This window comes from Limanda limanda, chromosome 4, assembly GCF_963576545.1.
Source record: "Limanda limanda chromosome 4, fLimLim1.1, whole genome shotgun sequence".
Classification (NCBI taxonomy): domain Eukaryota; kingdom Metazoa; phylum Chordata; class Actinopteri; order Pleuronectiformes; family Pleuronectidae; genus Limanda; species Limanda limanda.
In genome coordinates, this window is record NC_083639.1 from 21639289 (window position 1) to 21664996 (window position 25708).

The window sequence follows — 25708 nt, forward strand, 5'->3', positions numbered from 1 at the left end:
AGGACATTTTCCCTGGTCCTCACTTTTTGAAAGGCCTGTGATTGGGATTAGAATTAGGTTTATGTTAGGTTCAGGGTAAGGTTAGTGTTAGGCATTTACTTGTAGTGGTTAAGGTTAGGGTGAGGAGCTGGCACATGCAATATGCCAATGAGCCTGATATTATTCTCCTCATTAAGACAGAAGTAGAAGAATGTGTGTGTGTGCGTCCAGATGGCCTCTCTGTGCTGGCATGACTTCATCCACATGCTAAACCTACACAGACATCACATCACATATCCCAGAGTCAGAGCTGCCTACACACTGCGCACCACAGAAGCTCAGCAGATAGAACTGATATCCACAGAGGGACCATGCACTGTATCCCCACAATACACAAAAAGATTAGCATGTGGTTCCTGTATGTGAAAATTATAGTCTGATAGATTACACTAAACAGGTCTTTTGTAGTTGTTATTTCAATTCCTAAAGAAATTGAAATGATGATTGAAGCTTTTAGCACTTTCCATTTCGGCCATTGGTTCACAGCTGAGGGCTGCACCAGCCAAGGGGCCAGAAGATAAATTGATTTCTTTACTATTACTTCTCTATATTTAAATTCATGTATATAACAGGTGAGCCCACAGATTGCATTGTACAAAGTCAATAAACAGCCTTACTTATGTTTGCTGCTTTGCTGTCTACAGTGTAGTCTTGATTGTCTGCTCAGGACGACTTTGCTTGGAAGCCTCCTCCATTTTATTAACATTATTTAATGTGGCGACGCCAGCGAGCGAGTTCTGCCAGGCAACTCGAGCTATGCTGCGCCAATCATGACATACCTCACTCTCCACAACCATCTATAATACACACTCGACTTATCAGGTAGTCTATTTAACCAGAGATTTCCCATCAACCCCTCCTGCTCGCACTGCTGCTGCAGTATTGCAACCAGTTGCTTCAGCCACCACCAACATCCACCTGTAGGCTCCTGTGTAATCATATGTGGGAGTGATTAAGTTGGAGCCTAGACAACAAACACTAAATCTGTTGTAATTCTGCAATAAATGTCCAAACGTGAGTTGTTGAAATCGGTTATTACAGTTTGAATATAAAACTTTCCCTCCACCTGTGAATGAATTGACCAATTTCAAATACTTAAAAAATACGATTTAAACACAAATAAAGTTGGAATCAACTGATCTACTGTTGATGAATATAACGTTCTTTTCACCCACACAAAAGGAATAGTTTTAGATTTTGGTACATCTGCTCATTTGCTTTCTCTGAGAGTTTGAAGAGAAGATCGATACCATGCTCATGCCTTAACACTATATATGAAGCCAAAACCAACCAACATTAGCTTAGCTTAGCACAAAGACTGGAAGGAGGAGCTTTCACTACGGACATATATGCTGTCTACCTTCTTTCTTCTGACCAATCTTAAAAGAAATGCTTCCAAAATTGTTAAAACTATCTTTTCAACAAGACAAAGGTTCCTTATAAATTAACCCATTGTACAATGTATTTGTGTGTGTGTGCGAATATATAAACACACACACACAGAGTAATAATCCATCCATCCATACAGTATCTATCTATCTACTATTATCTGAGGGTCATAATTGTAAAGTAAACAACTATTTGTAATTAATGATCCTTCACCAGCCTTGTTTAAAGAGACAGCAGATAAGTTGTGTAGGACTGCACATCAACACAGCCGGTTTTCCCTGCAGGCCCCAAGATTCATAAAAAGACAGCAGTGAAATGTGCTGACATTCAACCAGAGGGATGTGAGAAACTATGAGTACTTCAGTTTAAAACAAATCACAGCAAGACGGCAGCAGGATTTCCTAAATCCTCTAAGTTCACACCCTGAGGATTCCTATCAGAAGTGAACCTGTGATGGTTTGTTAACTGAGCAGTGAGTTTATGGCAAACGACAGACTGGTGCTTCGACGCTGCCACCCAGTGTCAAGCTCAGAGCATCGCAGGATATTATTACTTCCCCATGAAAACTTAGAAACGTCACTTTTATTTAGTTTGATTCACACAGTTGATTTGGGTTTTCCTCAGCAGAACAGCGCTGCCCATATTAACCTCTCCCTGTTTAACACAGCTGTGGTTGGTTTAACAACACGACGTCACAAATAAAAGAAAATAAAGAGAATTCAGATAAAATGAGATGAAAACACGAATGTAAAATAGACTCTAGTAATGATTCGAGTGACATCTACAGTGGAACGGCATCGCAACAGTTAATTTAAAGGCAAGTAACATTTTAGTAAAACCCACACAGAAGACCTTAAAAACAACATCACATTAACAGTCACAGGTGCTGTTGCATCACAGCTCTTCCCTGCCGTCCTGAGGGTCCGAGGCTGACGTGCCGGGTGCTTTAGCTTTTTTGGAGTCTTTCTTGGCGACAACTTTTACTGTCTTTTTCGCAGCTGGTTTTGTGTCTTTTTTGTCGGACTGCTTGGTTTGTGTTTTAACCGTCTGTTTTCCATCTGTCTTGGCTGCAGCTTTGCCTTTGACTGTCTTCTTGTCCTTCACCGGCTCTCCAGCTTTGGCCTTTGCTTTCGGAGCAGCTTTAGCTTTAGCGCCTGTTGTCGTTTTGGTGATTGGTTTCGTCCCTGATTTGTCCTTCGGCGTGTCGGCTGGTTTGTCGACCTGTGCCTCCACCTTCTGCTCGGCTGCTTTGTCGGCCTGCACCTCCACCCTCTGCTCGGCTGCTTTGTCGGCCTGCGCCTCCACCTTCTGCTCGGCTGCTTTGTCGGCCTGCGCCTCCACCTTCTGCTCGGCTAGTTTGTCGGCCTGCGCCTCCACCTTGTCCTCTGCTGGTTTGTCGTTTTGTTTTCCATCTGCTGTCTCCTGGGCAGCCTGTGCAGGAGGAGGCTCTGGTGTTGCTGGTTTTGGCTCTGAGCTGTCTGTCGCGTCCTTCTTGCTGAACTCGGTATTCAGAGGTGTGGAAAACATCTTTAGCAAATCCTGAGCTTGGATTCTCTCCTACAGAACCATTTGAAGAAAAGCAGAACAAACAAGAACCCAGTTATTAATCAAAATACCAGAACAAGAGGCAAACACAAAAGAATAGACCATTTCTCGTGCTCATTTCCTTCAACCTTCTGCTGATATTGAGAAAGCATTACCAGAAATTGTTTACTTTATAAGCCACAACATTTCATTGCAGCAATGACCTATTGTGTTTGTTAAGTTCAATTCAAGATTCAAGGTAGTATCAAACTGTCGAAATGCAAAAGACTGATTTAGTTTACATGTGTTACATTGTGAAGGATAAATACTGGTTTTAGAGTTTAACATCAACATATCATTCATCAGCAGCCATTTCATTTTGAAAAAAAGGAAAGCGATGAGGATGCTTTCCCAAAGGGCCGGCACTTCTCGACAAGAGACAAGAGAGGAGTGGGTTGACCTTGTTGCAACTAGGGAAATATGGATCCGTTTTGAAATCTATTTTTCTATATTCTCTTTTTAAATGGCAAAAAATTGTCCATTGTATTCTGCAACACATTATTTTGATTACTGGGTTCACAGATGTGGGTTCGTGGCAACAGTCACGTTGTCAGAATTTTATCCTAAATTTCTCACACTCAGTCTCTCTTTGGTCACAAAGTTGTAGACCAAGCCCCTGATCACTGTTGAGGAGTGACAATAATTGTACAGCATGACTGTCAACCTCCAGCCCCAAATCACAAAGTGTAGATGGGCCTTTAGTTTAAATACAGAGGCTACTTACAAAATAAAATACTTAGGGAATGTATTGGAATGTTGGGGTTAGCAGTGGGTCAGAGGAGTGGAGGGTATGGTAACATTTCTCTTTTGTCATGCAACAAAACTATTTGTGCATGGTTGCTGTCCAGCCATGTAACATGTGGTTATTTGATTATGGCGAACAGTCGGATATCTGGTGTTGTACAAATAGAGATGTTGCATCATTTGACCTAATGTGAACTGGGCCTGTAAGCTCATTATATTTACCAAAATTCTATATTTAGATTTTGCTAATTCCACTTCTCATGCTCTTATTGGCAAATAATGTGAAAAGGATTTGTTCCATTAAGATGTAAAAGGTTTAACGAGGGCACATCTACATGTTTTGCCTCTTTAAGTTGTTAATGATCAACCAAATTGCACAAACAATTTTTGAGGTGACGAGTCTCAAATTTCAGTTTTTGAATTTCTCTTACTGTCAATTTGAATTAGAGTTCACTGAAAAATACCAAACACATAGATCCCAATTTTCTTACTTTACAAGTTTAGATGGACAGAGGTATTGTGTATGCTGTTGTTAAAGAATTGAACTGCAAATTGAATTGTTATTATCCTGATGTTCGTCTGCAGAGAATGTTCGTACCTTTTCCTCGTGAGCAGGATCCAGGGTGAACCACAGCGCTACAGCACACCTCTGACCCTGCGTCACAGCTTTGACTCCGTGGGGGTTTTCTTTCCCTGCACCGAACCCGACCACACGTCCACACTGCGGGCGCACCTCAGCCTGGGGGAGTACGAAAACAAAGAGCATGTGACATAAAAACCAATAAAACTTTTTCTACAGCCTTAATTCACACATATTTTCAAGTATAACAATGTAATATTGTAGTGGAAATAACGGGTGAATATTTACCGTGACAGTTTTGGCATCCAGCTCAGTGAAAATGAAGTCTCCTCCTTCAAAGTCATGGTTTAAATAAAGAATGGCGCTGCAGGGGGGGGAGACATGAGGATGTTATGTGGGTGCTCATCATCGGGGCTGTCACAGTGTGTTTGGGTGCATGTGCTCACCTGTAGTCTCTGTGTGTGTATGCGGGAGGCTCTTTTATACACTCGTTGATCTCAGACACCAGCAGACAGTTGTCCACATGTACAGCGTGACTCAGGTCCTCACGCTCCCCCTGCTTCGCTGAATAAAAAGAGCACAGAGAAAAAAGTGAGACATTTCATAATCACACAGTGTCCTACGTCTGCCAGGAGCAAACCTGGATCCCCTTTAGTCAACGTGGATTTTATTTCCTAAAGCTGCACTTATTCGTATTTTCTACTTTCACAATTCACACTATGAAATATGCAAATTACAAAATTATATTACCCTACATTACAAAGAGTTTGCAATCACCGTGGTAAAAAAAACTGATAAAAGCTAAAGATAAAACCGTATAATCCTCTAGTCTTGTCGACCACTTTGGACTACATGCCACGTTCACATATTCACAACCACATCCATACAGGGTTCAGTAACTTGCCCAGGGACACTTCAGAACGCAGATAGGGAGCTACAGGAGCAAGGGTTGGAACCAATGACCTTGTGGTTAGTGTCTGACCCGTTCTACCTCCTGAGCCATAGTCGCCCCTAATGTTAACGCTACATTGCTCATGCTCAGTGTTTGCTGAATGTGTCAATGGCAAACTGTTTGTTTGACAACAACCTTCAACACGACCTCTTCATTAGGTGATAACACCTGTTGAGTGTTGTGCTGCCCCCTAGAGGCTCTAAATCAATTAATGCAGCTTTAACTTTTTAGAATTTGAGGTTTTTAGCACCATCACAAAGCTGAGGTGGATGCATTGTGTATAATAGCAGTTCTTTTTAGCTTTGTCAAATGAGATATACATATTAAAACATAAACATGTATTGTGAGCTCATATATTGTAAATGAACTTTAAAATACAAATACCAGGTTGTAAGCATCTGTTTTGGCAACAAAGTGCAAATCTTACAACCTGGTTTGCAGCAAGGACGTACTAACACAACAAACCTGCTGTTCTCTGAGTCAATAGTCACATGTTTTTTGTTCCAAACCGTTCACTCAGGTCTTCTACCGCAGGCTTGCTCAATATCCCAAAAATGAACTAGAAAAACTTTGGGGAAGCATCTTTCTGTTGTTTCTGTTTTTTTTTAACACCATTGCCATACTTATTTTTATACCTTTTACTAGTTTTACCCATTTCCTGCTTTTACTTAACTTTACTTGGGTCGGTGGTGCATGGCTGAAGAGAACTAGGACATTTCTCATGTCGTGAGGAAAGATCTAACAAAAGTGACTCATCATTTTAAGAATAAACCAACACACACACACAAATACACACACACAAATACACACACACACACACACACACACACACACACACGCACACAAACGCACACAGAGCAGCAGCATACAGTGTTATGACTGTCTCACTCACCGTCAATGGCTGAGCGACAGACCAAGTGGGAATAGGCGAAATAGAGCGAAGTGTCAAGTTGGAAGTACGACTCCAGTACCTTCCTCACTTTCTCACTGAGGTCGAAGAAGAGACGAGCACTCTTCAGCGGAACCTTCCCCTCCTGTCCGAGCTGCGGGAGGCAAAGAGGAAACCAACGCTTTTTAATTTCCCTTCGTTCATGAAAAGCTGCACTCACTGACGTGCAGAAAGTCTGTTTTTTAATAACGTCAGGTTGTGTTTAATGCTTCAGCAGCAGCAGAGCTACCGACCTTGACAGCGTTCAGAACGGTGACTCCCTGAAACATCTCACTGGGGGAGTGGGGGGAGGTGCTCCCCCTGGAGCCATCACCTTTCAGAGCAGCTGCCTGGAAAATATTCAATATTCAACACTCATAGAATGATGGGCTGACAAACACAATGGAAAACACACTTATGTTGAAAACATCCAGTTACTCATGAAAATACAATAAAAACATATTTTTACCTTGATGCTTCAGAATGATGCAACAATGCAACACACACACCAGGTGCAACAGTGCTTACTGCAAACTAGTATTTTGTGTATTTTCTTTATCATTATATAATGTTTTTATATGTCTGCAGTGTTGTATGTTGTCCTGTCGGTCATGTTACTACTTTGGTTGTAATCGGCTGTAAGGTCACCTCAGCTCAGTGAGACGTGAGCGACTTCATTCTAACGATAACTCACGTTGGAAAGGCGCTGCAGCTCCTTGCACTCGTCGTCACTGATCACTCCATCCAGAAGCACCCGCTGTGTGCCGTTCAGCTGGTTGGACGTCATGGTTAACTTGATGCCATCGGACAACAGAGCGCCATCTAGAGGAGGTAGGGTCACAGGCAAGGGTCAAACACACAACACAAGTCACGCATGGTAGAAACTTCTGGCTGCAGGGGAGAAGTTAAAAATTCAGATATAATTTGGTGGTTGACCTTCCTCCGGAACGATGATCTTGCTCATATCTGAAGAATCCTTCTTCTTCTCCTCCACCATAGTCTCAATCTCCTTCATCAGGTTTCCTATTTCCTCTGTGATCCTCGCCGCCGTCTCTTTGTCAGACCTGCGACACACAAGGGGAGAGAACAAATATGACATCACACTGACTGCAAAATTACAGCTGATCCACATCCATGTGTTTCTGTCTTAAATCTTACTTTTGCTTGTCTCTCAGTTTCTTAGGCATGACTTCTTCAGGTGTCCATGAGTCCTAAACACAGAGGAAAAAAACAAATTAATTGATTAATGTCCAATATCACAGTTCAGCACAGCATGAAATTAGTGACATTGATGAACTCACTCACTGGATCTACAAAGGTGATCCCAAATGCTTCATATCCAAAGTAGAGCAGCTCTTTCTCCAGTAAGGAATTCTGAATGTACTGTTTCGCCACCTGAGGAAAAAAATCAATTGGACTATGAATACATCTATTGAAAACTACCACAGAACACCAATGTATATTAATTAGATATCATTTTGCCAAAGAAACTTTTGTCTACGGTTATCATGTACTTAGAGAAAAGAGCTTAAGGATAAGCAATGGAGAGATGGGAGGAATAAAGAGGACAGAGAGAAGGAGAAGTCTTACTCATATTATAAACAATGGATCATTTTCTCTTTGAGTATCCCCAGTGACTGTATGTAAAGATTGATGATGCCCCTTTCCCCAGCATTGTACAAAAGTGAAACCAAAATATTATTAATACGGAAGCTGCCATCTTGTTCTAGTGATGTCATTTGGAGCCAGAGTTTGCACTTGTGGTGTAGAACTGCAGTATAGTCCTGCCGATACACACATTACCAATCATTAGTCTGTGTCAGCTGTCAGTTGTGATGGATCAGCCTGTTTTTATATCATCAATAACAAATTAAAACCAAATTTATCAGAAACATTAACACTTTAGCATACATTGATGTGATAGGATGTACCTAAACAGACACTAGGGGGCGATCAAGAATATTTTGCTTTACTTTTAGGAGCTGTCGTGCTGCCATCTTTATACAGTTATTGTTTGTCCCAGTAGCCATCAAAATGTGACAGTAAGCCAGCATGCACAGCGCCAAGACTTTGACACTGAGAGAACCAAATTTAATTAGCTGTCATGCCTTTATGTTTACCCCTGTATGACGTGTCAAAATATCTTCTTAGGGTATCAATCAAATTAATCAATCAAATTTGATTTGTATAGCCCAAACTAACTAATCACATTTGTGTCATTGGAATTTAAAAAAAGAAACTATGCAAAGAGGGAATTACCGAATGCCTTGGATAGAAGCTCAAATATTTTGACAATGAAAACAATAATATGTCTTAACCTAAACATTGTCAGGGATTGAAGTAAAAAATTAAAAGTTAACCATCGTCAGGGGGCAATATCAAGTAGATGACAACACTCAAGAAACTTCAGAGAATAATTATATCACTTATGATGCATACAAACATAGCTTTGAGCTTACAACTACACTCTATGTCACTGCTGGGGTATAGAATGATTCTCAGTCACATTAGAATTTGTTGTCAGTCTGGTTGTTTGGGGGTTGGGGTTCATCCTGCACATCATTTGTCATTGACACCCTCCGAGTGTCTCTGTTCCAAACCTGGGAGTGAGGCTGTAAAAGCCAGAATCTCAGCACCCTCAGAAATGATCACTAAGTCATTAGTATTTCATCAGCAGTCCTATTAAGCTAATATAAATACTGTAAAACATGGACATTTAGTGCCTGTAGGTTGTAAGAAATCTTGGTTATTGCTACTTAAAAAGGAGAAGCAAATGTTTATGTGCTTTAGATTCCTATCAGTGCTTTTTAATGTCTCTTCAGTGCCCTTGAGTACATTTGAGAGCTAATGGAGGCCATTATTCTTCCTGCACATGTTGTGCAGGGCTAATTTGCTCCTGATCAGTATGGACCAAGATAACACACTCTCATAGCACACTGCGGAGGAGGAGGAGGAGGAGGAAGAGGAAGAGGCGGAGGAGGAAAGCCTCTGCTCAATATAATGTTACGTTAGAGCTACCGTACCTGTCTGGCTGTTATGGTTACTGCCTTTTCCTCGCCCACCACAACAGAGTAGTAAGCCAGGTTCTGGTTCATCACCACATCGTTGGGATGGAACAACAGGAAGGTCCTGGCACACTCTATGGCCTTCTCATACTTCTCACCTGGAGACAGGAGCAGGAGTTATTCTACAGAAGTGCCATAGGTTTTTTGCTTAATTGAAAAAAAAAAACATTACAAAAGAACAAATATTGGGTTTGTAAATACAAGGAAGCACTTGGCTGTGTAAAGGGGCACCCCGCTGATTTCACATGTCAAGATGAGTTAACTCACCACATTAGTATTACTCAGCGAGGGAGAGCAGTTGCACATTTCTGCTTTTTCTTCCCATGTTAAAAGGCCAGGAGGTCATATAGCAAATATGCAAATACACGCCATCTCGGCACATTCAGTAAAGTGGTCAATCTCTGCTGATGATTTCCACTTCACATCACATTCAATGTCACTAGATGAAGCCTGATGAGGAGTAAGGTGTGACACCACTCACTGTTGTAGTAGGAGAACTGCAGGTAGTTGTATTGAGAGGCGAGGAAGTCCTCAAAGGGCTTGTCCCTGCCAGCTGTAGAGGCCAGCTCCACAGAGCAGTGCTGCTTACAGCTCAGTACCTGCATGTAGTGGTCTGACACACACACACACACACACACATCCACATTAACACAAAGACAAATGAGTTTCAAAGAATCAGCTTTCATACCAAATGATTTCTGCACAAAGATGCATTAAAGATGTACTCACCCGTCATGGTCTGGAACAGGTCGGCGCTGTACTCCATGTAGTTGTATCCGTCGTAGTCGTAGGCTCCTTCGCACAGAGCTCTGCACTCCTGATCGGCTGTGAAGTACTCGTCTAGGCCCCCTTCGAAGTTTTCAGCCGCCAGACCGAAAGAGTCGTGGCTGTAGAAACTCTTCCCATCCAGGAACTTGGCCTGAGGAGAAAACGTGTGTTTTACGAGATTTTAAAAGTTTTTATTTAACAGTCAGAATTTGTTATTTCATTTTTACTCAGAAAAAGGTGCACTTTTCTGACCGAGTTCTCTTTGACATGTGATTCACTCTGACGGCGGTAATCACACAAAAGGTTGTTGTCTGGGTTTTGTTTTTATTTAAGAGTAAGAGCATGAACTCTATTCTCTATTTCTTTACAGCCATTATTCCCCCAGGCTGAGATCTCCATCAAACTATCTGACAGTTCTCTGTAGTTGCAGCAACCAGAGGTCTATGTATACATTTTAAATAGATCACAACATGTCAACGTATTTCTGAGATTAAATGGACAAAAAAATATAAAAATAAATGTGTGAGACAAGAAGCCCACCCTGTACAGGAGGTTGAGAGGCCAAAACAGCCATAGGAGTCATTAGAGAAGGAGTTTGCTCTCACCATGTATGGTCTGGCCTCCAGATCTTTGAAGTCCTCCGGCTGTACTCCTGCCATCATCCTGTAGTACTCCAGGTTCTGTCTCATCTCCATGTGGTCCGGGTTGGCCAGGAAGAAGGTGTGGGCTGCTGCTACTGCCTTGTCAAGCTTATTGATCTGAAAAAAACCCACAATTGTCCATCACATCCTCTCTGACTGCAACTTTGTGAAAAAACTGGAAAAGAGACCTTCAGTATCTTATAAATATTTCTAAAGTGTCCACTTCTAATTGCCTCTCAAACCGACTGCTGATGGCGGTTATAATAGAAACACTATGGCTATGACCCTATTTGTGACCACAACAGATTTTCAGTCGACATTGATTATTATCACGATAAATGTCAAATAAGACAGAATTTATTTTCTCCTGAGTGAATGTCGGAGAATCCAGACCGATATTAGACAGCTAGACACGCTTAGAGAACATTCAACACAATAACTGTGACAGGGCTTATGCATAAGCATCCTGACACCTTTTATTTAATATTATGTATTTATATTTTTATATCACATTTATTACACTATTTATACTCTATTATTTATACATACAATATTGATGAACTGTTGTTATATTGCTACTTAAGAACATTAAATCTCCATAACTGTTATTGTTTTATCTCCCAGCTCTAAGAAATAACCAAAGACTTTATCAGAGATTAAACACATTAGATTCTGCAGCAGCTTTTTTCTTTAATGTTGCTGCTTTCAAGTTCTGTCTGAGAGTCTGTTTTTCCCAGTGTAGATATAATAATCAACGGAAAACTGTGATTTTAAAAGCTGCAGGGAGAAGTTAAAGTTAAATCTTATGATCATTTGTGTCTCAGAAGTCAAAGTGAACAACTTTTCTCCTTACTCTACAGACACTCTATTGTGCCAACAAAGCATTGCTGCTGTGAGATTATACGGAGCATTTGAAAGCATCTTAGGCCTTTAAAAACCGCTGGATCTCCACAGTCTACGTCCCCACGTCAGACTGCTCAGAAGGAGACTCCACCTTGAGACGTGGCACGGCAGTCTGGGTGCTGGGGGGGTTGGGGTACTTACAGTATCCAGCTCCGACTCAAAGTTTGAATGAGACCTACAATGAGTTTCTGATTCCCTGCATCTTTACTGTGCAGATGCACAAAACAAACCAGGTCCTTACTACTGTAGCTCTCCTACCTTGAAATAAGCGACTTGGAGGTAATTGTAGGGAGTCCTCTTCTTAAACTCCAGCTTCACTTCTTCACTGACGAGGTGGAAAGTGCGAGAGCCGAGCTTCTCCCCCTCGCAGGAGTTCACACAGTCCGCCCGCTTCAGGATCTTCTGGAAGAAGCCCAGGTCGGCCACGGAGCCGGCCCCGGGCACGGAGACCTCCAGGCCGGCCGCGGGCTCGCCGAACGCGGTGTTGTTGGCGCAGCTGAGGCGGCACTGGACCTTCACGTTGCGGACCGTAGCCTTGTTCCGGATCGCCTTCTCCATGTTCAGGATGACCGTCAGCCAGTCCCCCTTGTTGTAGGCGTCCACGGCCGTGTCGAAGAGGATATCGTACGGCTCCAGAACCCAGGGGCTGCCCGGGTTGTTGTCCGGTGTGCACAGAGGCAGGAGAAGGCTCAGGAACATGAGGGAGTAGCGGAGCTCCATGATGCTGGAGAGGCTCAGCTCAGCAGCGGACAGACAGGACCCGGAGCCCGGTGCAGAGAGGGGGACAGACTCACTGCTTGCTCCGGCTGGAAGTGGTCTGGAGGTGGGGTTTGATCTCCAGGAACACCCCCTCAGCCCCCCCACTAAGTGTAACACTGCCACATGAAACAGTCAGGAGTTTGTATTTTCCAAAACTAATCTAAGTGTGACATTTGATTTAAAAAATGATGTGAAACATTTTAAAGGTGGGAATTATAGCAATGCTTTAACTGTAAAGCGAATAATTCCGTCTGGTAAATCCCACATTCCTAAATGTATGACAAACAGTAACCCTAATTTCACAGGAGTTTTATAAGACTATATCCAACTAATAGACACTTAAAAGAGTAACACAACTCTCCAAATATATAATGACATTTTCAATTAACAATTAGAAACTGTTTCCCACTCTTTCTTTTCTTTATTTCCTTATATTCTGTAAAGATATATATTTAGATGTATATATTTTATTTTCTATTTTAAATGTTTGATATTCTATTACATTGTTATTCTATTTTATTCTTTTTTTTATTCTATTTTATACTATTTCTATTTTTATTTTATTTTTTGGGGTTGAAATTACTGAGCATTGCTTAAAGAGAGTGTGTGACCCAAGAATTTCATTGACAGTGACTACTTCATGTTATCTCTGTTCATTTGACAATAAAATCTTGAATGGGACTTGAATTGAATGGGACATCATATTTTGACATGTGGTATGTATGTACTGAGTTATTTTTTGTAACATCTTTTATCTATGTGTCTGTTTATACTGTATTGTAAGGTTATTTCTGTGTGGAGCACATGAAATGTTTGTGTACAAGTTGTAGACAGTCAAAGTGAGGACTGACCTTAATTGTCTACATGAAATTTTAAATTCAATCAAATTCAAATACACATCTCCTCAAATGCAGGGAAGTCATCACGATCAGTGCCATCATCTTTACCATCACTTCCTCCATACCAAGCTGTTGTTGTTGCCGTCTGCCAAATTGATTCCGCATAGACTGTACATACGGACTCCCAGATACAAGAAAGCTGTAGGTGAGATAAGGTCATTGATGATAAAACTAGATTGTAATAAATGATTTGTGACAGGGTGGTCTGATCATTTTAGTCCACAGAGCCGATGATGACACCAGCTTTGAACAGTTTTTTCTAAACTATTCACTCAGTTTGTTCACCACATATATCAACCTCAGGGCTGCTCAAAATACCTTGCATGGGTTTAACATGGAAGAGACACAAACCTGTTAGAACCTGCATGCTATAATTTTCATGGCTTTCCCTTGCAAATAGACATAGTTAGCAAAATAGCACAGGCACAATCTGTTCTTGCTTTCAAACGCTCAAAGTCTACAAACACAACAGGGTTATTATTATTATTATTATTAGTAGTATTGTTATTATTATTAGTATTATTATTAATTCAATTCAGTTTTACAACAAACCAACATTGCTTCGTTAATTGTATCAAGAGATATATCTTGTTGAAACACAAATGTATCTCATTCTGTGGAAGTCAAATAATTTCAACCAATTAATCTGCAATTTTAAAGTTAGAGCCCCCCCTTCGACTTTACCCACTCTAATTCTAAAAATGAAATGAAAAAAAAAAACTGTAAAATTCTCTTATGTCAACTATTTAAGTTATCTTTATCTTTTTAAAACAACTTAACTAATAACAAATGTCCCTTATCTTAGAGGGGACCCACTCCTGTTGTAAAAATAAAGTATTAAATACATAAAGGACCTATTTTAGGGTAAAAAACAACAACAATTTGAACAATTTAGATGAAACACATAAGTGAAAACATCACTAGGTTTACTTTATATTCAATTTCTGCAAATAGATCCCTTTCACCTGAATCTCACACTGGACCTTTAATACGTCGGCATGTCGTATAGTGTCAGGAAAGTTTCTTCGGGGGCGATGTTTTTCAATATATTCTCAGAAAATAATTATAACAGAAATACCTAACTGTTAAGGAAAACACTTTTTTCTACTCTGTCAAACTAAAATTTGTATAATTCATATTGTATAATATACCAGACGTGTGATGTAAATACACATGCAAAGGATCATGGGTAAAATATTCTGGCTGGGGAAATGTCACAGAAACTTAGAGGGAAATCGTAAAATCTGTCTCTTATTTGTAGTATTAATTAAGTCGGCGGTTTAAATGCGTCATGTGAAGCTACTTGTTTATTAAACAGCATAGCTACTGTTTAAAACAGCATAGCTACTGTTTAATGTGACTCTATGCCAAATTCTGTTTGTTTCTTAAAAACGTGTTTTTTCAGCAGTGGCACATCTTATCTGTGTAAATGTTCTGAGGCAGGACGGGGCTGTTTGTGGCGTGCCTGAAATAAATACAACTTGACATAATGATAAAACCCATCAACAGAACGTTTTAACTTTTATATACGTTACTTTGTAAAAATAAAACTGTCAAAAAATACATTTTTAGCTCATTAAATCTGTAAGAACTTACTTTATTTAAAAGTCTTTAGACAGGCACTAGCGCGACTGCCAATGTGGCTAAATAGGGGAGATTTCGGACCCCATGCGTCCACCGGTATGGTCAAACATTAGCTGGTTACGAAAGCAGCTGCTGTGACCAGAGTGAACAACAGCTGAGAAACCAGTTGAGAAGAGGAACTGGGAGAAGACACCATGGACAGGACGGTCAGCCTCAAAACTCCCAACAGCACTCCAGCAGGTACTGAACTGAAAGCAGCTGTCGTGTGTGTGTGTGTGTTTGTGTTTGTGTTACAGACCTGCACACTGAAGTCCAGTGTGGTCTAAGAAGGAAACAGAATAAACCGAACAACTGGTGCATTTGACATGAAATCCATTGATTTCCACGGAGACGAGAGTTCGTCTTATTCTACTGAAGAGCTCAATGTGTACAAGAATTTAAAAACATAATGTACTACTGTGTCATAAATGAAACATGGAGCCAGAAGCTGTTGTTTTGCTGCAGAATGTAAAATAAGTTTTAGCAACAGTGGCAGAGAGACATTAGATTGTATTTTATATTAAATCAGATACATTGATATTAGCAGTTAGCATGCTGCTTCTAGTTACATGTTAGTGTGATGTAACTGTGTGTGTGTTTGTTTCAGTGGCTCTGGTTGAGAGCAGCAGCGCCCCTGGCGGCCTGGAACTGGTCAGCTCCTACCAGACCAACAGAGTGGGAGACCCCATGGACCTGGTGGCCCTGGCAACACAAGTACAAAGGGTGAGAACTGAGGTTTTTTAGGTTAAACTTAAATCCAGAGTATGAATGTGGATATGTATTGTGACAACATTTAACTGTGTTTGTTAGGGAGACGATTTCATTAAAGCCAACGCCTCCAACAAGCTGACAGTCATCGCTGACCAGATCAGATACCTACAGGAGCAGGCGAGAAAGGTAAGTGCGTTTGAACAGTGGACAAATCCTGCTTTCAGTCTTGTTTTTTGAAATTCTACATTAGATGTTTAACAGCTGATCATGTCAGAATGCACAAGCTGGTTAAATTTAAAAGATTTCATATAGATTTTTGTAGATCTGATCAGTCAAAGAACACTAGATCCCAATGTATGAGCACTAAAAAAGCTCATGTGACCATAATGAAGGAATGTTACTCAGATCTATATAATAACAGCATATTTGAACAAAGGGATAGTATCATTTTGTTAAGTGTGACAGATATTATAAAAGCAGATATGTTTTTCTTTTTCTTTCTAGGTCTTGGAAGAGGCTAAAAGAGATGCAGACCTCCACCACGCTGCCTGTAACATAGTGAAGAAGCCGGGCACCATGTACTACCTCTATGAGCGGCCATCTGGACAGAAGTACTTCTCCATCATCTCCCCTAAGGTCTGCATTGTAAAGATACATACTACCACCAGTTTTTTAACCCTTCTTAGATGTTGTGTCACCCTGTGTGGACAGGAATTACAAAATGTCAGCAAAGACCCTGTCATCTAATACTGGCTGGGGGGGGTTTGGTGTTCAAAGGTCATTTAACCCGGGAGGCAGCTGATAGTGAGCAGGCGGCCAAGACACAGGCTGCTTGGGTTGGATTTGGCCAGTTACAGCCCAGCTACACTGAATTGAATGTGGACGGTTGTAACTGATATGGGGGAGAAAGAGATTATGTCAGGTAGGGATGGGGGAAAAAAATCAATTCAGTTAAAAATTGCGATTCATGTGAATGACGATTTTAAATCGCCATGCTGCCTCCCAAATCTATTATTTTTTTTTTTTAAAACATATTTATTGGTTTATAGGGGAGGGGGGGGGATATATGGGGGGAGCAACATCACCCCAGAGCATGTTGACCAGCTCTTGTTTTTGCACAAGAATCTAAACATACCCAAGCACTAGCTTTGTATCGCCTACATGCAAACACCAATAGCCTTGTTTTTGTTTATTTCAAAGTTTATATTTTAAGGAAACTTTTATTCATTCTATTTAATTTACCTTTTATTTTTATTGTTTAAAAGTAGCCTAGGTGGCTTACATTTCTTAATCTGTCAGTTTGTGTGCAGTTGACAGGGGCTATACAATAATAGGGCACATTTTTATTTATTTTCTCTATTGGCCGCCCAGCAGTCATTAAGTTAATGTTAATATTTGAAATAAAACTTAACTTAAAGCTCTAAGTGAATTTGACTGTGTTGTATTTGAAGGAATGATTCAACATTTTTCCATGGTCCAGTACTTAAAAAAAAAAAATAACCAAAAGAAATCCCAGGAAATCGTAATATCGAATCGCAATACCCACAGAATCGCAATACATATCGTATCGCCACCCAAGTATCGTGATAGTATCGTATTGGGAGGTCCCTGCCGATTCCCGTCCCTAATGTCAGGGGTACATAACAGAAAGGTTGTAACTGCTGCTGTGGAGGATGTTTTTTTTGGGGGATTTATGTGTACATAGATAGAACTTATGTCCTGAACATGTAACAGCGTAGGTCAGAAAGAGACTTAAGATTTTGTGGAAGCCCCTGGGTATGTAAACTGGTAATAACAGGATTTATTGAAGGAATGCTGACAGTAGTGGAAATGTCAAATCTCATCCTAATATCACCTCCTTTGTTTGCTCCTCTGAAGGAATGGGGCCCGAGTTGCCCTCACTCATTTGTCAGTGCGTTCAAACTGCAACACGACATGTCCTGGACCCCTGTAGACCAAGTGGAGAAGAGGGATGCCGAGATTGCCATCATGAACAAGCTCATCAGCCAGCAGACCGCTCTACCACCATGCACAGAACCCAACTTCAAAGGCCTTTCTGAGTAAAGCATTGCTGAAGCTGGACTGAAAAAGGGACTGGACTGATCAAGGCGAACACTGGAGACTTATTCTACTTTTAATGGTATCAGTTTGAACTGAGATAAATCCAGGTGTGGACTGGAATCAACGATATCAAAATTTGTGTGTTTCAATGACTTTCATGTACTGCCTTAAGTGAACACGGATATGCACCACTACACTTTTTGTTTGTATACAGCCACAACCTCAGTATCATACAGGGCTGTGATGGAAAAGCTGAGCTTGGCCTCTTTTTTTGGAAACAAAGTTGAGGTTACACTCTGCTCCTCACCAAAATAAAACGTGTACATGTGATTGTGTAAATGGATTCAATGTAAATGTGGATCCACCCCTTCCTTTTTTTTTTACGTAGAAAACCGGCATCATATTTCAGAGCCTTATCTTATAGGGGTGGGATTCATCTTTGTTGATCCATTTCTCATTACTTCCCTGTGCAACTCAAAATAAATTATTTTGTAGATGCTGCCAATAACATGTCAACAGTTGTGATTTCATTTGTTGAATAAAATCATCTTAGGTCAAGAAAACAAAAGTGCAATAACTTTATTTGAAATCATCTGGCTTCAGTTAGTACAATTGAAGTTATTAAAGTGCTGACAAACACTAAATGATTTTTGTTAAAAGCTCATTAAGTTTTGAATTAAAAGACGCATCACAGTCAGCTGCGAGTGTCGTCCTGTGAGGATGTGATTGTCAGTAGATAAGAAGTTAAGTGTGGCAGAAGCCTCCAGTTATCTGTGGCGATGTCGAAGTGCACGGCGTCTTCCTCCGTGGTGATTCGCAGCAGCACATGAGACTTTGGGGGAAGGAAGAAAAGCACTTTACACTCTTCTTTATGGGACCAGTCTGAAATAAGGTAGAGGAGGAAGTGTTTCTCCACCAAGGACGTCAAAGCTCCCTCCTTGAGCTGGCAGCAGAACAGACTGGAAGCACAGTCCCCGCCCTCTGAGCACAACTCATCCCATAATCCATCAAACAGGTCAAGTCTGCCGCCACGACCCCAGGCTGAGGGAGCAGGCAGGGGCGTGAAGACCTGCTGGAACGCCACGTGGACGTCCGGCAGGATGGCGTGCCACGAGAGCCCGTCCTGCGTGGTAAAGATGGCGCTGGCCTGAAGGGTGGTGGGGTAGGGGTGCAGAGGCTTCAGCCTCAGCTTCACCATCGGTGACGACCTCTCTCTGAAGAGGCAAGGGACACTGATGTCGCTCAGTTCTTCATAGTGCTCGTCTGTGAGGTTGAAGTGCAGGCGGATGCTGAAGACCTGGTCAAAGCGAGGGTCATAAGGCGGAGTGTGAGCCAGCTGGTAGCTCAGGGTTAATTCTGAGGCAAAGTCCGGGTCAGTGAACTGACGTCTGTAGGCTTCCAGTGCCTTTCCCTCACCTGGGAATCCGTCTGTCTCACTATGGCTTGAGTCCCCTTCTTTCTCTTCTTGTGTTTCTTGTCGTGTCTCAGAATTCACCTCGACCACGCTGAATATTGCTCTCTTCGTCTGGTGAATGGTTAGCGCGCTCCTCAGCCCCTCGCTCTCAGCCACGACGCTCGACATCGACCGCTTCTTGATCTGCCGGCCTCCCTCGGTCGCGTCCTGCGCCAGCACCCCGGTCAGCTTCTCCCGGGACAGCGTGGTGAGGAGGGCATAGTACAGACGGGCGTGGTCCTGGATGTCTGTGTCTCCGTAGCGGCAGGTGAGATCCTGCAGGATGTCGGCCAGAGGGACGAGCAGCGAGTCCAGGCTCGGGTGGATGAGCAGGCGGCGGCAAACTCCCAGCACGCCGGTCCCCAGACGCCAGTCGCCACTAACGCACAGCGAGGAGGCCAGTGGAGCGATGATGCTGGACAGAAACCTGAGGGTGCTGCACTGGGGGATTTTTCCTTCTTCCGCCACTCGCGCCAGCATCTTGAGGTGAGAGCGGAGGTCCTGTGTGTTGAGCTTGGCCAGCGGGGCCTCAGTGATGACTCGCTGCAGTGCTCTCAAGAGCTCCTCAGCCCAGTTCGACTCAGACAGACTGTCCTGGGTGTGGTCGGCCAGGCTGATGAGGTGCGGGGCGAGCTGGGTGTGGCGGAGGTAGAGCTCACACAGCTTCTCCACCAGGCTGCTGGAGTAGCGCTCCATGTGGTAGAAGTACAACAGGAAGAGGAAGGCGGCCCTGAAGAAGGTGACCACAACCTCTCTGCTGCCTCCGCTGTCCACAATGTGGAGCAGCGACATGAGGTGTTCGTAGAGGTTGGCCAGCCCCCTGCCCTCTCCCCCCTCCCCTTCCTCGCCCTCCTCCAGGTAGACCAGGGAGAGCAGGTTGAGTCGGGCCAGCATGGTGGCGCTGTCGTTGAACACGGTGGGCGTGAGAGCTAAGGCCAGCCGGGGAGTCAGCAGCACAGGCAGCGTCTCGTCTCTGTCACTGCAGCTGATTGGACGGTTCTCAGGAAAGTGCAGGATGCAGTCCATGTAGAAGAGCTTCTCGGGCGTACTCAGCAGCGGGTGCTGGGAGAGCACGACCAGCCGCTTGAGGATGAACGCTTCGTCCTCGGCGCTGAACAGGCTGTCCGTGAACGCACACTTCAGCAGCAGGGTGGTGTGGAGGAGACAGACCTGGAGGAGCAAAGATTTACTTTGAGTCGTCAGTACAACAAAGTTCTCACTCCAAAGGGGCTTTAAAACAATAACTCAGCAGTTAGAAATAAACAGTTCAGAACTGGTCTGGACTTAGATTTTCAAAACATTTACTGACACACAAGAATACTTTTTAATTATGATATAGCTGCTTTCAGACATGCACTGAACTCAATTCTCCAGAGGGGCTGTAAAGACTTTGTCCAGAGTTTCTCCTGCAAGCCCCTGAGTAAAAATGTGAGCAAGATATCCTCTGAAGGATTCACCGAGGGCAAGTGGGTATGTTGATGACGTTTCTAACATAGACGCAAAACTGTAAAAAACTCTAACAATACAGCTGCACCAGGGGCCTGTACTACAAAACAATTCCAACATACCCAGGATATCTTTGGGATATCCAGGTGAACTTATCGCAGTCACTCACTGTTGTGAGTTAGAGAGAGGGAGGAGGGAGGCATGGCGGCTGCCAAAAGGTAAATCTGTAATCTATCCATCCTCCATTCCAAATACATTTGTATATTTTATAGGATAAACCTACTACGATAAAAGTATTAAAAATCTTCCTAGGACTGAAAACCCTCAAGTAAACCTGAAGTTACCCTGATAACCACAAATCCTGTTTTGTAGTACAGGCCTCAGGATGAAACTGCAGAGCTACACACATAGAAGACGCAAAAATATCAAGAGAGCTGACGTCAGTGTTGATGTGCTGTAAACGAAAACATGTGATCTCTGCAGGGGAATTAATACGTTACGTCCAGCCTCTGCCTGCTGTGCCACCCCTCATGTGAACTCTCCAGAGATTTCTGATGTTGTGATCGCCCTGAATGGAGAATCTCCTGCTGTGTTGTTCAAGTGTGAAAGGGAAACTCCTGAGAAAGTCTAGACCCAACTGTGCGGACATCCTCTGGAGTTCATGTCCAAAAACAACTTAATTCACTTAATACACCAAGATTTAAATAGAAAAAAAACTGTGAAGTCTTTTTCAGATCTTTCCATTTGACACAAACCTTGCTCGTGCCCAGCAGTCGCAGCAGCTGAGCTCTGAATATGGCTGGAGGGACCCCAGGGACCATGGCAACCAGCTCTGTCAGTCTATGAAGCAGTGCAGCCTGACACAAAGGAGTGAGGAGGTAGGACTCCTCCAGGAGGGAAGACAGGATTGAACGCAACTCCTTGCAGTCAGAGCCAGTCTGGAGGGTGGGCACTGAACCCATGGGCCCGAGGATGAGAGAGAACAGTACGCCAGAGTCTGTGGTATTCTTCAGGCCCGAGTCCTGATCCGCTTCCCATGCAACTGATGTGTTCCCTCCCAGAAGAACTTTGAGTTGCTCAGCACCAGCTCCGGTTTCCTGGGTGAGCTGATACACAGCATTCCTAAGGACCAGAGTGTGAAGTCCTGTGTACGCCTGGTGGAACCGGGAGGTTTCTCTCTGCCTGAGCCCGCCCAGGAGCTCAATGTGCTGGGAGAGATAACCGGGAGAACAAGCCTCCAGCTCCCGCAGACAGTCGCAAGCTGTGGCTCGGAGAGAATGAAGAGCGCCGTCGCCCTGCAGGTCACCGGGGTCCTGGCACAACTGGAGGAGCAGGTCCAGGACATCTTGAGATACAGGGGAACGGCTGCTCACACAGGAGGTGCACACGAGCACAGAGGTGAGGGCCAGCAGGAGATGACAACGGAACTGGACGGATTTGGGGGGGCACTGGGCGAACACCGACATGAGCTCCAGGGCTGTCTCCTCACCCACAGAGTCTGAGGGACACAGCAGAGTTGGGTGCTCACATAGTGGAGACAACAGGAGGACCTGAGGAGGAGGTCAAAGAGGAGAATTAAAGAGTGAAACAAGTAGACTCTAGAACAGGGGTTTTCAACTGGTTTTGTCCCAGGGACCACCATTCTGACTAGAAAGTAATCCACGGCCCACTGATTTGCCTACGCGCGCACGTGCGTGTTTTCGTGCGTGCATGTGGATAGAAGGAAGTTTTAACATTTGGTTTTGCATGTTGGTTTTATTTAAAAACCTCAAACAAATCTAGAAAAATCTGTGTAAAAACAATGAAAACTGTTGATTTTCAGTGCTTAAGAATTAAAAAACTAAATTAAAATGCAGTTTGTAGTTGTACTGCATCTCTGTGTCTATTCATTCTGTCGGGAGAACTGCTACTGGATAGACGTAAGTCTTAGAGCTCTCCTAAGAAATTGTTTCTCAACCAGCGAACATGGTAAAGTTGACTGTTATTGCAATCAATTGTTTTGGCTATTATGCCAATTTATATTTCTCATTACAAAGTATTTTTCGCTCTTTTGTTTTATTTAATATTTTTATCATTAATTCTGCCCTTTTCGGCCGTCTTTATGGGAAAATAAAAATTCCCTTCATACAAACAACATCTCCAAGACCTCCTGAGAGTTTTTCTACCTAGTTCAAACGCTCTTCTACATCTACCTTTAACACGCATGGACAGGGGAAAACTACTGGCAGTTTCTAGCCATAAGCCGGTTTCAAGGTTCCCCGCATCACCTTTATATTATTTTAGACATATTTTTCTTATTTTGGATATTTTTCAGGATATTCAAGAGTAATCTGGAAATGTGTTGAAATATCAAATCGAATTTTGCGGACCCCCTGCAATGCCAACGCGGACCACCAGGGGGCCGCGGACCCCCGGTTGAAAACCCCTGCTCTAGAATGTCAGGTGACACATGACACATGGAGCTTCTCCTCTCATAACATTAATGTCTCATCTATACATCTGACTGACTTGACTTCTTCCCCAGAGTCCTTCTGCTTTATCGTTGGCAGATCCGGGACTGAAGCATCATTGGAGATCGTGGATTATGATTAAGACATTGCTGAGATAGACAATTTGCCCACTCGCATATGATACTATTACTGGCAACACCACTGTAATTTCAATTGTGTTTGCTGCCCCGATCAGCTCTGTCAGACTTTTTCTTTTGTATAAATTAGTGGTGGGGGAAAAAATCGATTCTGTTCAGTATCGTGATCTTTTGCGCCCGCGATTATATCGATACTGTAGCACAAAGTATTGCAATATTTTTTTTTTTTTAAACTTTATTTACAATTATATATGTAACAGCCCCTGGCTGGCAAAGCATGACGAGGAGAGTTTCAGAGTTTAAAAGATACCTAGTGTGTATGAGAAAAGGATGTTCTCCACTGCAGGAGATATAGTAACGGCCCAGAGGAGCACTTTAACGTCTGAGCATGTTGACCAACTCCTTTTTCTGAACAAAAATGTCAATATTCCCAAATGAATTTAACATTTTGGGTCATGACCTTGCAGCCAACTGGCCTGGACTATAGTAGTACACATTTGTTTATTTTTCTCAATTTGATTGAAGCTCTAGGTTACTCTTATTTATATGATTATTCTCAGGTTTATGTTACTCTATTATGTCTGCTTGATGTTACTGTATTGTATTTAAATAATTTTAAGTTATGTGCTGGGAGCTCAGCGTTCATGTGAGAGGTCTCCTATTCAGAAAATAATTACAAAGGTCCTGTGTCCTGAATGTTCAAGGACAAAGTTTTTGCACTACCCTTTCTTAGTTTTTGCACTTCAGTTAATGTGTAGAAGACAATGTTGTTCAAAGAATTAAATGTGACATTTGAAGTGAGTTGAGCAGTCTTATTTTCCTCATTTTTTGTAATGCCTTTGAATAATATGGGGGACATGAATCGCAATATATCGCAGAATCGAATCACAATACTTGCAGTATCGCAATATATCGCAGAATCGCAATACTATTGAATCGTGGCCCAAATATCGCAATACTATTGAATCGTCACATTTTTGCCAATTCCCACCCCTAATTTCAATTGTGGTTGCTGTTCCGATCATCTCTGTCAGACTTTTTCTTTTGTATAAATACAACTCTGTTTATGCTAGACACGGTCTTTTCTCATTATTTTGGTAAATATTGTATTTTGTTAATGTGCTCTGCTACACACGACATATACTGCACTTCTGTCCGTCCTGAGAGAGGAAACTAAAAATGTCGCTTTACTTCCCCAAAGCCCATGAAGATGACAACCTTAATAAATTAAACCAAATGAGGTTCATTTTACAATCAATGAAGACGACGAGGCAAACAATCCAAACACATGAGAAGCTGGAACCTGTGGATTATTGACATGTATTCATTTGAAATGTTTAAACAACACCATTTACTCATGATTGTGTTTAGAACGTAATGGGCCAAACTCCATTTCTGGCAGTGTTGGCAGATTGTGTCGTAGAATAAAACAAGAGCTTTAAAAGGTTTACTGACATTTCCAAAATGTGAATCATGGTTCTCCAGAGTTATGAATTGTTTTAAAAAATGTATTTTACCTTCACATTATAACCGGCTCTGTCATCTCGGAGCTCTCGGAGCAGCTCAGCCAGGAACGCTTCAGCTGTTGTGCCCGAGAGGAAGTGAGAGGGGCTGCGGCAGAAAGCGCAGATCCTGTCGGCCCAGTTCACCGCCATTATCACTCAGATCCCGAAGCTTCAGCTCGCCACTAAGTCATCGCACACCCTGTTGTCTGTTTACTTGAAAGTGAAACACACATTTCTGGACACAAACATCAAGCGTCCAGGCGAGGAAGCTCCGGTACGGATCGTGTCACGTGAATAATTAGGGCTGGCGGTGACATATTAGCGCCTCCTACTGCTCTGGAGTGTGAACTACAGACTAGTTTTTTCGTTTTGTATTTAGCATTGATTAAAAAAAGATACATAGAACAATGACTAATAGTATATACATTATATACTAAATAATGTTTAACTTCACAAAATTTGACTTGATTTAAATAATATGAAAACCTGTGAGATTCAGCAATTCAACAAAAGCATGTATAGCCCAATAACAACAACAATAAGAAAAAAATATATAATACAAAAAATACAATAGAAAATAATATGCGGTGGTTAGGTTAATGATTTCATACACAGGTATTCACTCCTGAGCTAAATTAATCAATAGTTGAAAACAAATGATATCTCAAAAGACAAAAGTACACACATTGCCGTCATCCTCTATGCATCATTTTCAATATGTTTTCACACCAAATCCGTCTCAGATGGACTTTTATACCAAGGATCTACCCTCTTTATATAAATTTTTTTTTAGTGAATGATGCCACTGGAGCCAGATGACTCAACGACAGGTTAAATATGCGTTTCTATGCACCATTAGTAATGGTAATTCTTGAACTCTTCCAATTGGAAACTTCAGTTGATTCCTCAAGGTTTCTGTCTCAATGTTTTCTGGAAAAGGATGTGGTAATCCAAATATATGACTCAAAGTTACTTACTTACGAACAGATTGTGTTTGTTACCTTTGAGATTTGATCTAATTTGATGTGGAACTGCAAGAGAGAGGTTTTTATTTGAAGCATCTGTCTGTTT

The 25708-nt window shown here is 42.2% G+C and overlaps 3 protein-coding genes across 3 annotated transcripts; 1 reads left to right on the top strand and 2 right to left on the bottom strand.

The window, feature by feature from the left end:
• Positions 1 to 1995: 1995 nt before the first annotated feature.
• p3h1 (prolyl 3-hydroxylase 1) lies at positions 1996 to 12313 on the bottom strand. Its single transcript, XM_061070265.1, has 15 exons — positions 11852 to 12313; positions 10655 to 10807; positions 10011 to 10200; positions 9763 to 9894; positions 9240 to 9379; positions 7522 to 7611; positions 7375 to 7427; positions 7153 to 7280; positions 6911 to 7038; positions 6471 to 6566; positions 6181 to 6331; positions 4783 to 4900; positions 4625 to 4700; positions 4355 to 4495; positions 1996 to 2985 (listed from the first exon to the last, which is right to left on the bottom strand). The coding sequence occupies exons 1-15, from the start codon at positions 12311 to 12313 to the stop codon at positions 2323 to 2325; spliced, it is 2721 nt and encodes a 906-aa protein (XP_060926248.1). The 3' UTR covers positions 1996 to 2322.
• A 2642-nt stretch (positions 12314 to 14955) lies between these two features.
• On the top strand, positions 14956 to 18154 carry c4h1orf50 (chromosome 4 C1orf50 homolog). Its single transcript, XM_061069477.1, has 5 exons — positions 14956 to 15075; positions 15482 to 15597; positions 15685 to 15771; positions 16090 to 16221; positions 17464 to 18154. The coding sequence occupies exons 1-5, from the start codon at positions 15030 to 15032 to the stop codon at positions 17647 to 17649; spliced, it is 567 nt and encodes a 188-aa protein (XP_060925460.1). The 5' UTR covers positions 14956 to 15029; the 3' UTR covers positions 17650 to 18154.
• A 46-nt stretch (positions 18155 to 18200) lies between these two features.
• On the bottom strand, positions 18201 to 24905 carry ap5b1 (adaptor related protein complex 5 subunit beta 1). Its single transcript, XM_061069476.1, has 3 exons — positions 24650 to 24905; positions 21301 to 22095; positions 18201 to 20269 (listed from the first exon to the last, which is right to left on the bottom strand). The coding sequence occupies exons 1-3, from the start codon at positions 24785 to 24787 to the stop codon at positions 18341 to 18343; spliced, it is 2862 nt and encodes a 953-aa protein (XP_060925459.1). The 5' UTR covers positions 24788 to 24905; the 3' UTR covers positions 18201 to 18340.
• Positions 24906 to 25708: the final 803 nt, after the last annotated feature.

Coding starts and splice junctions, on each gene's coding strand:
- c4h1orf50 (XM_061069477.1), top strand. CDS start 15,030: ATGGACAGGACGGTCAGCCTCAAAACTCCCAACAGCACTCCAGCAG. Junction 15,598..15,684: donor TGGCAACACAAGTACAAAGG/GTGAGAACTGAG, acceptor TGTGTTTGTTAG/GGAGACGATTTCATTAAAGC. Junction 15,772..16,089: donor TACAGGAGCAGGCGAGAAAG/GTAAGTGCGTTT, acceptor TTTTCTTTCTAG/GTCTTGGAAGAGGCTAAAAG.
- p3h1 (XM_061070265.1), bottom strand. CDS start 12,313: ATGGAGCTCCGCTACTCCCTCATGTTCCTGAGCCTTCTCCTGCCTCTG. Junction 9,380..9,762: donor GCAGTTCTCCTACTACAACA/GTGAGTGGTGTC, acceptor TCCTGTCTCCAG/GTGAGAAGTATGAGAAGGCC. Junction 7,281..7,374: donor AAACTGAGAGACAAGCAAAA/GTAAGATTTAAG, acceptor TGTGTGTCGCAG/GTCTGACAAAGAGACGGCGG.
- ap5b1 (XM_061069476.1), bottom strand. CDS start 24,787: ATGGCGGTGAACTGGGCCGACAGGATCTGCGCTTTCTGCCGCAGCCCC. Junction 22,096..24,649: donor GAGCCGGTTATAATGTGAAG/GTAAAATACATT, acceptor CCTCCTCCTCAG/GTCCTCCTGTTGTCTCCACT. Junction 20,270..21,300: donor GACTGCTGGGCACGAGCAAG/GTTTGTGTCAAA, acceptor TTGCTCCTCCAG/GTCTGTCTCCTCCACACCAC.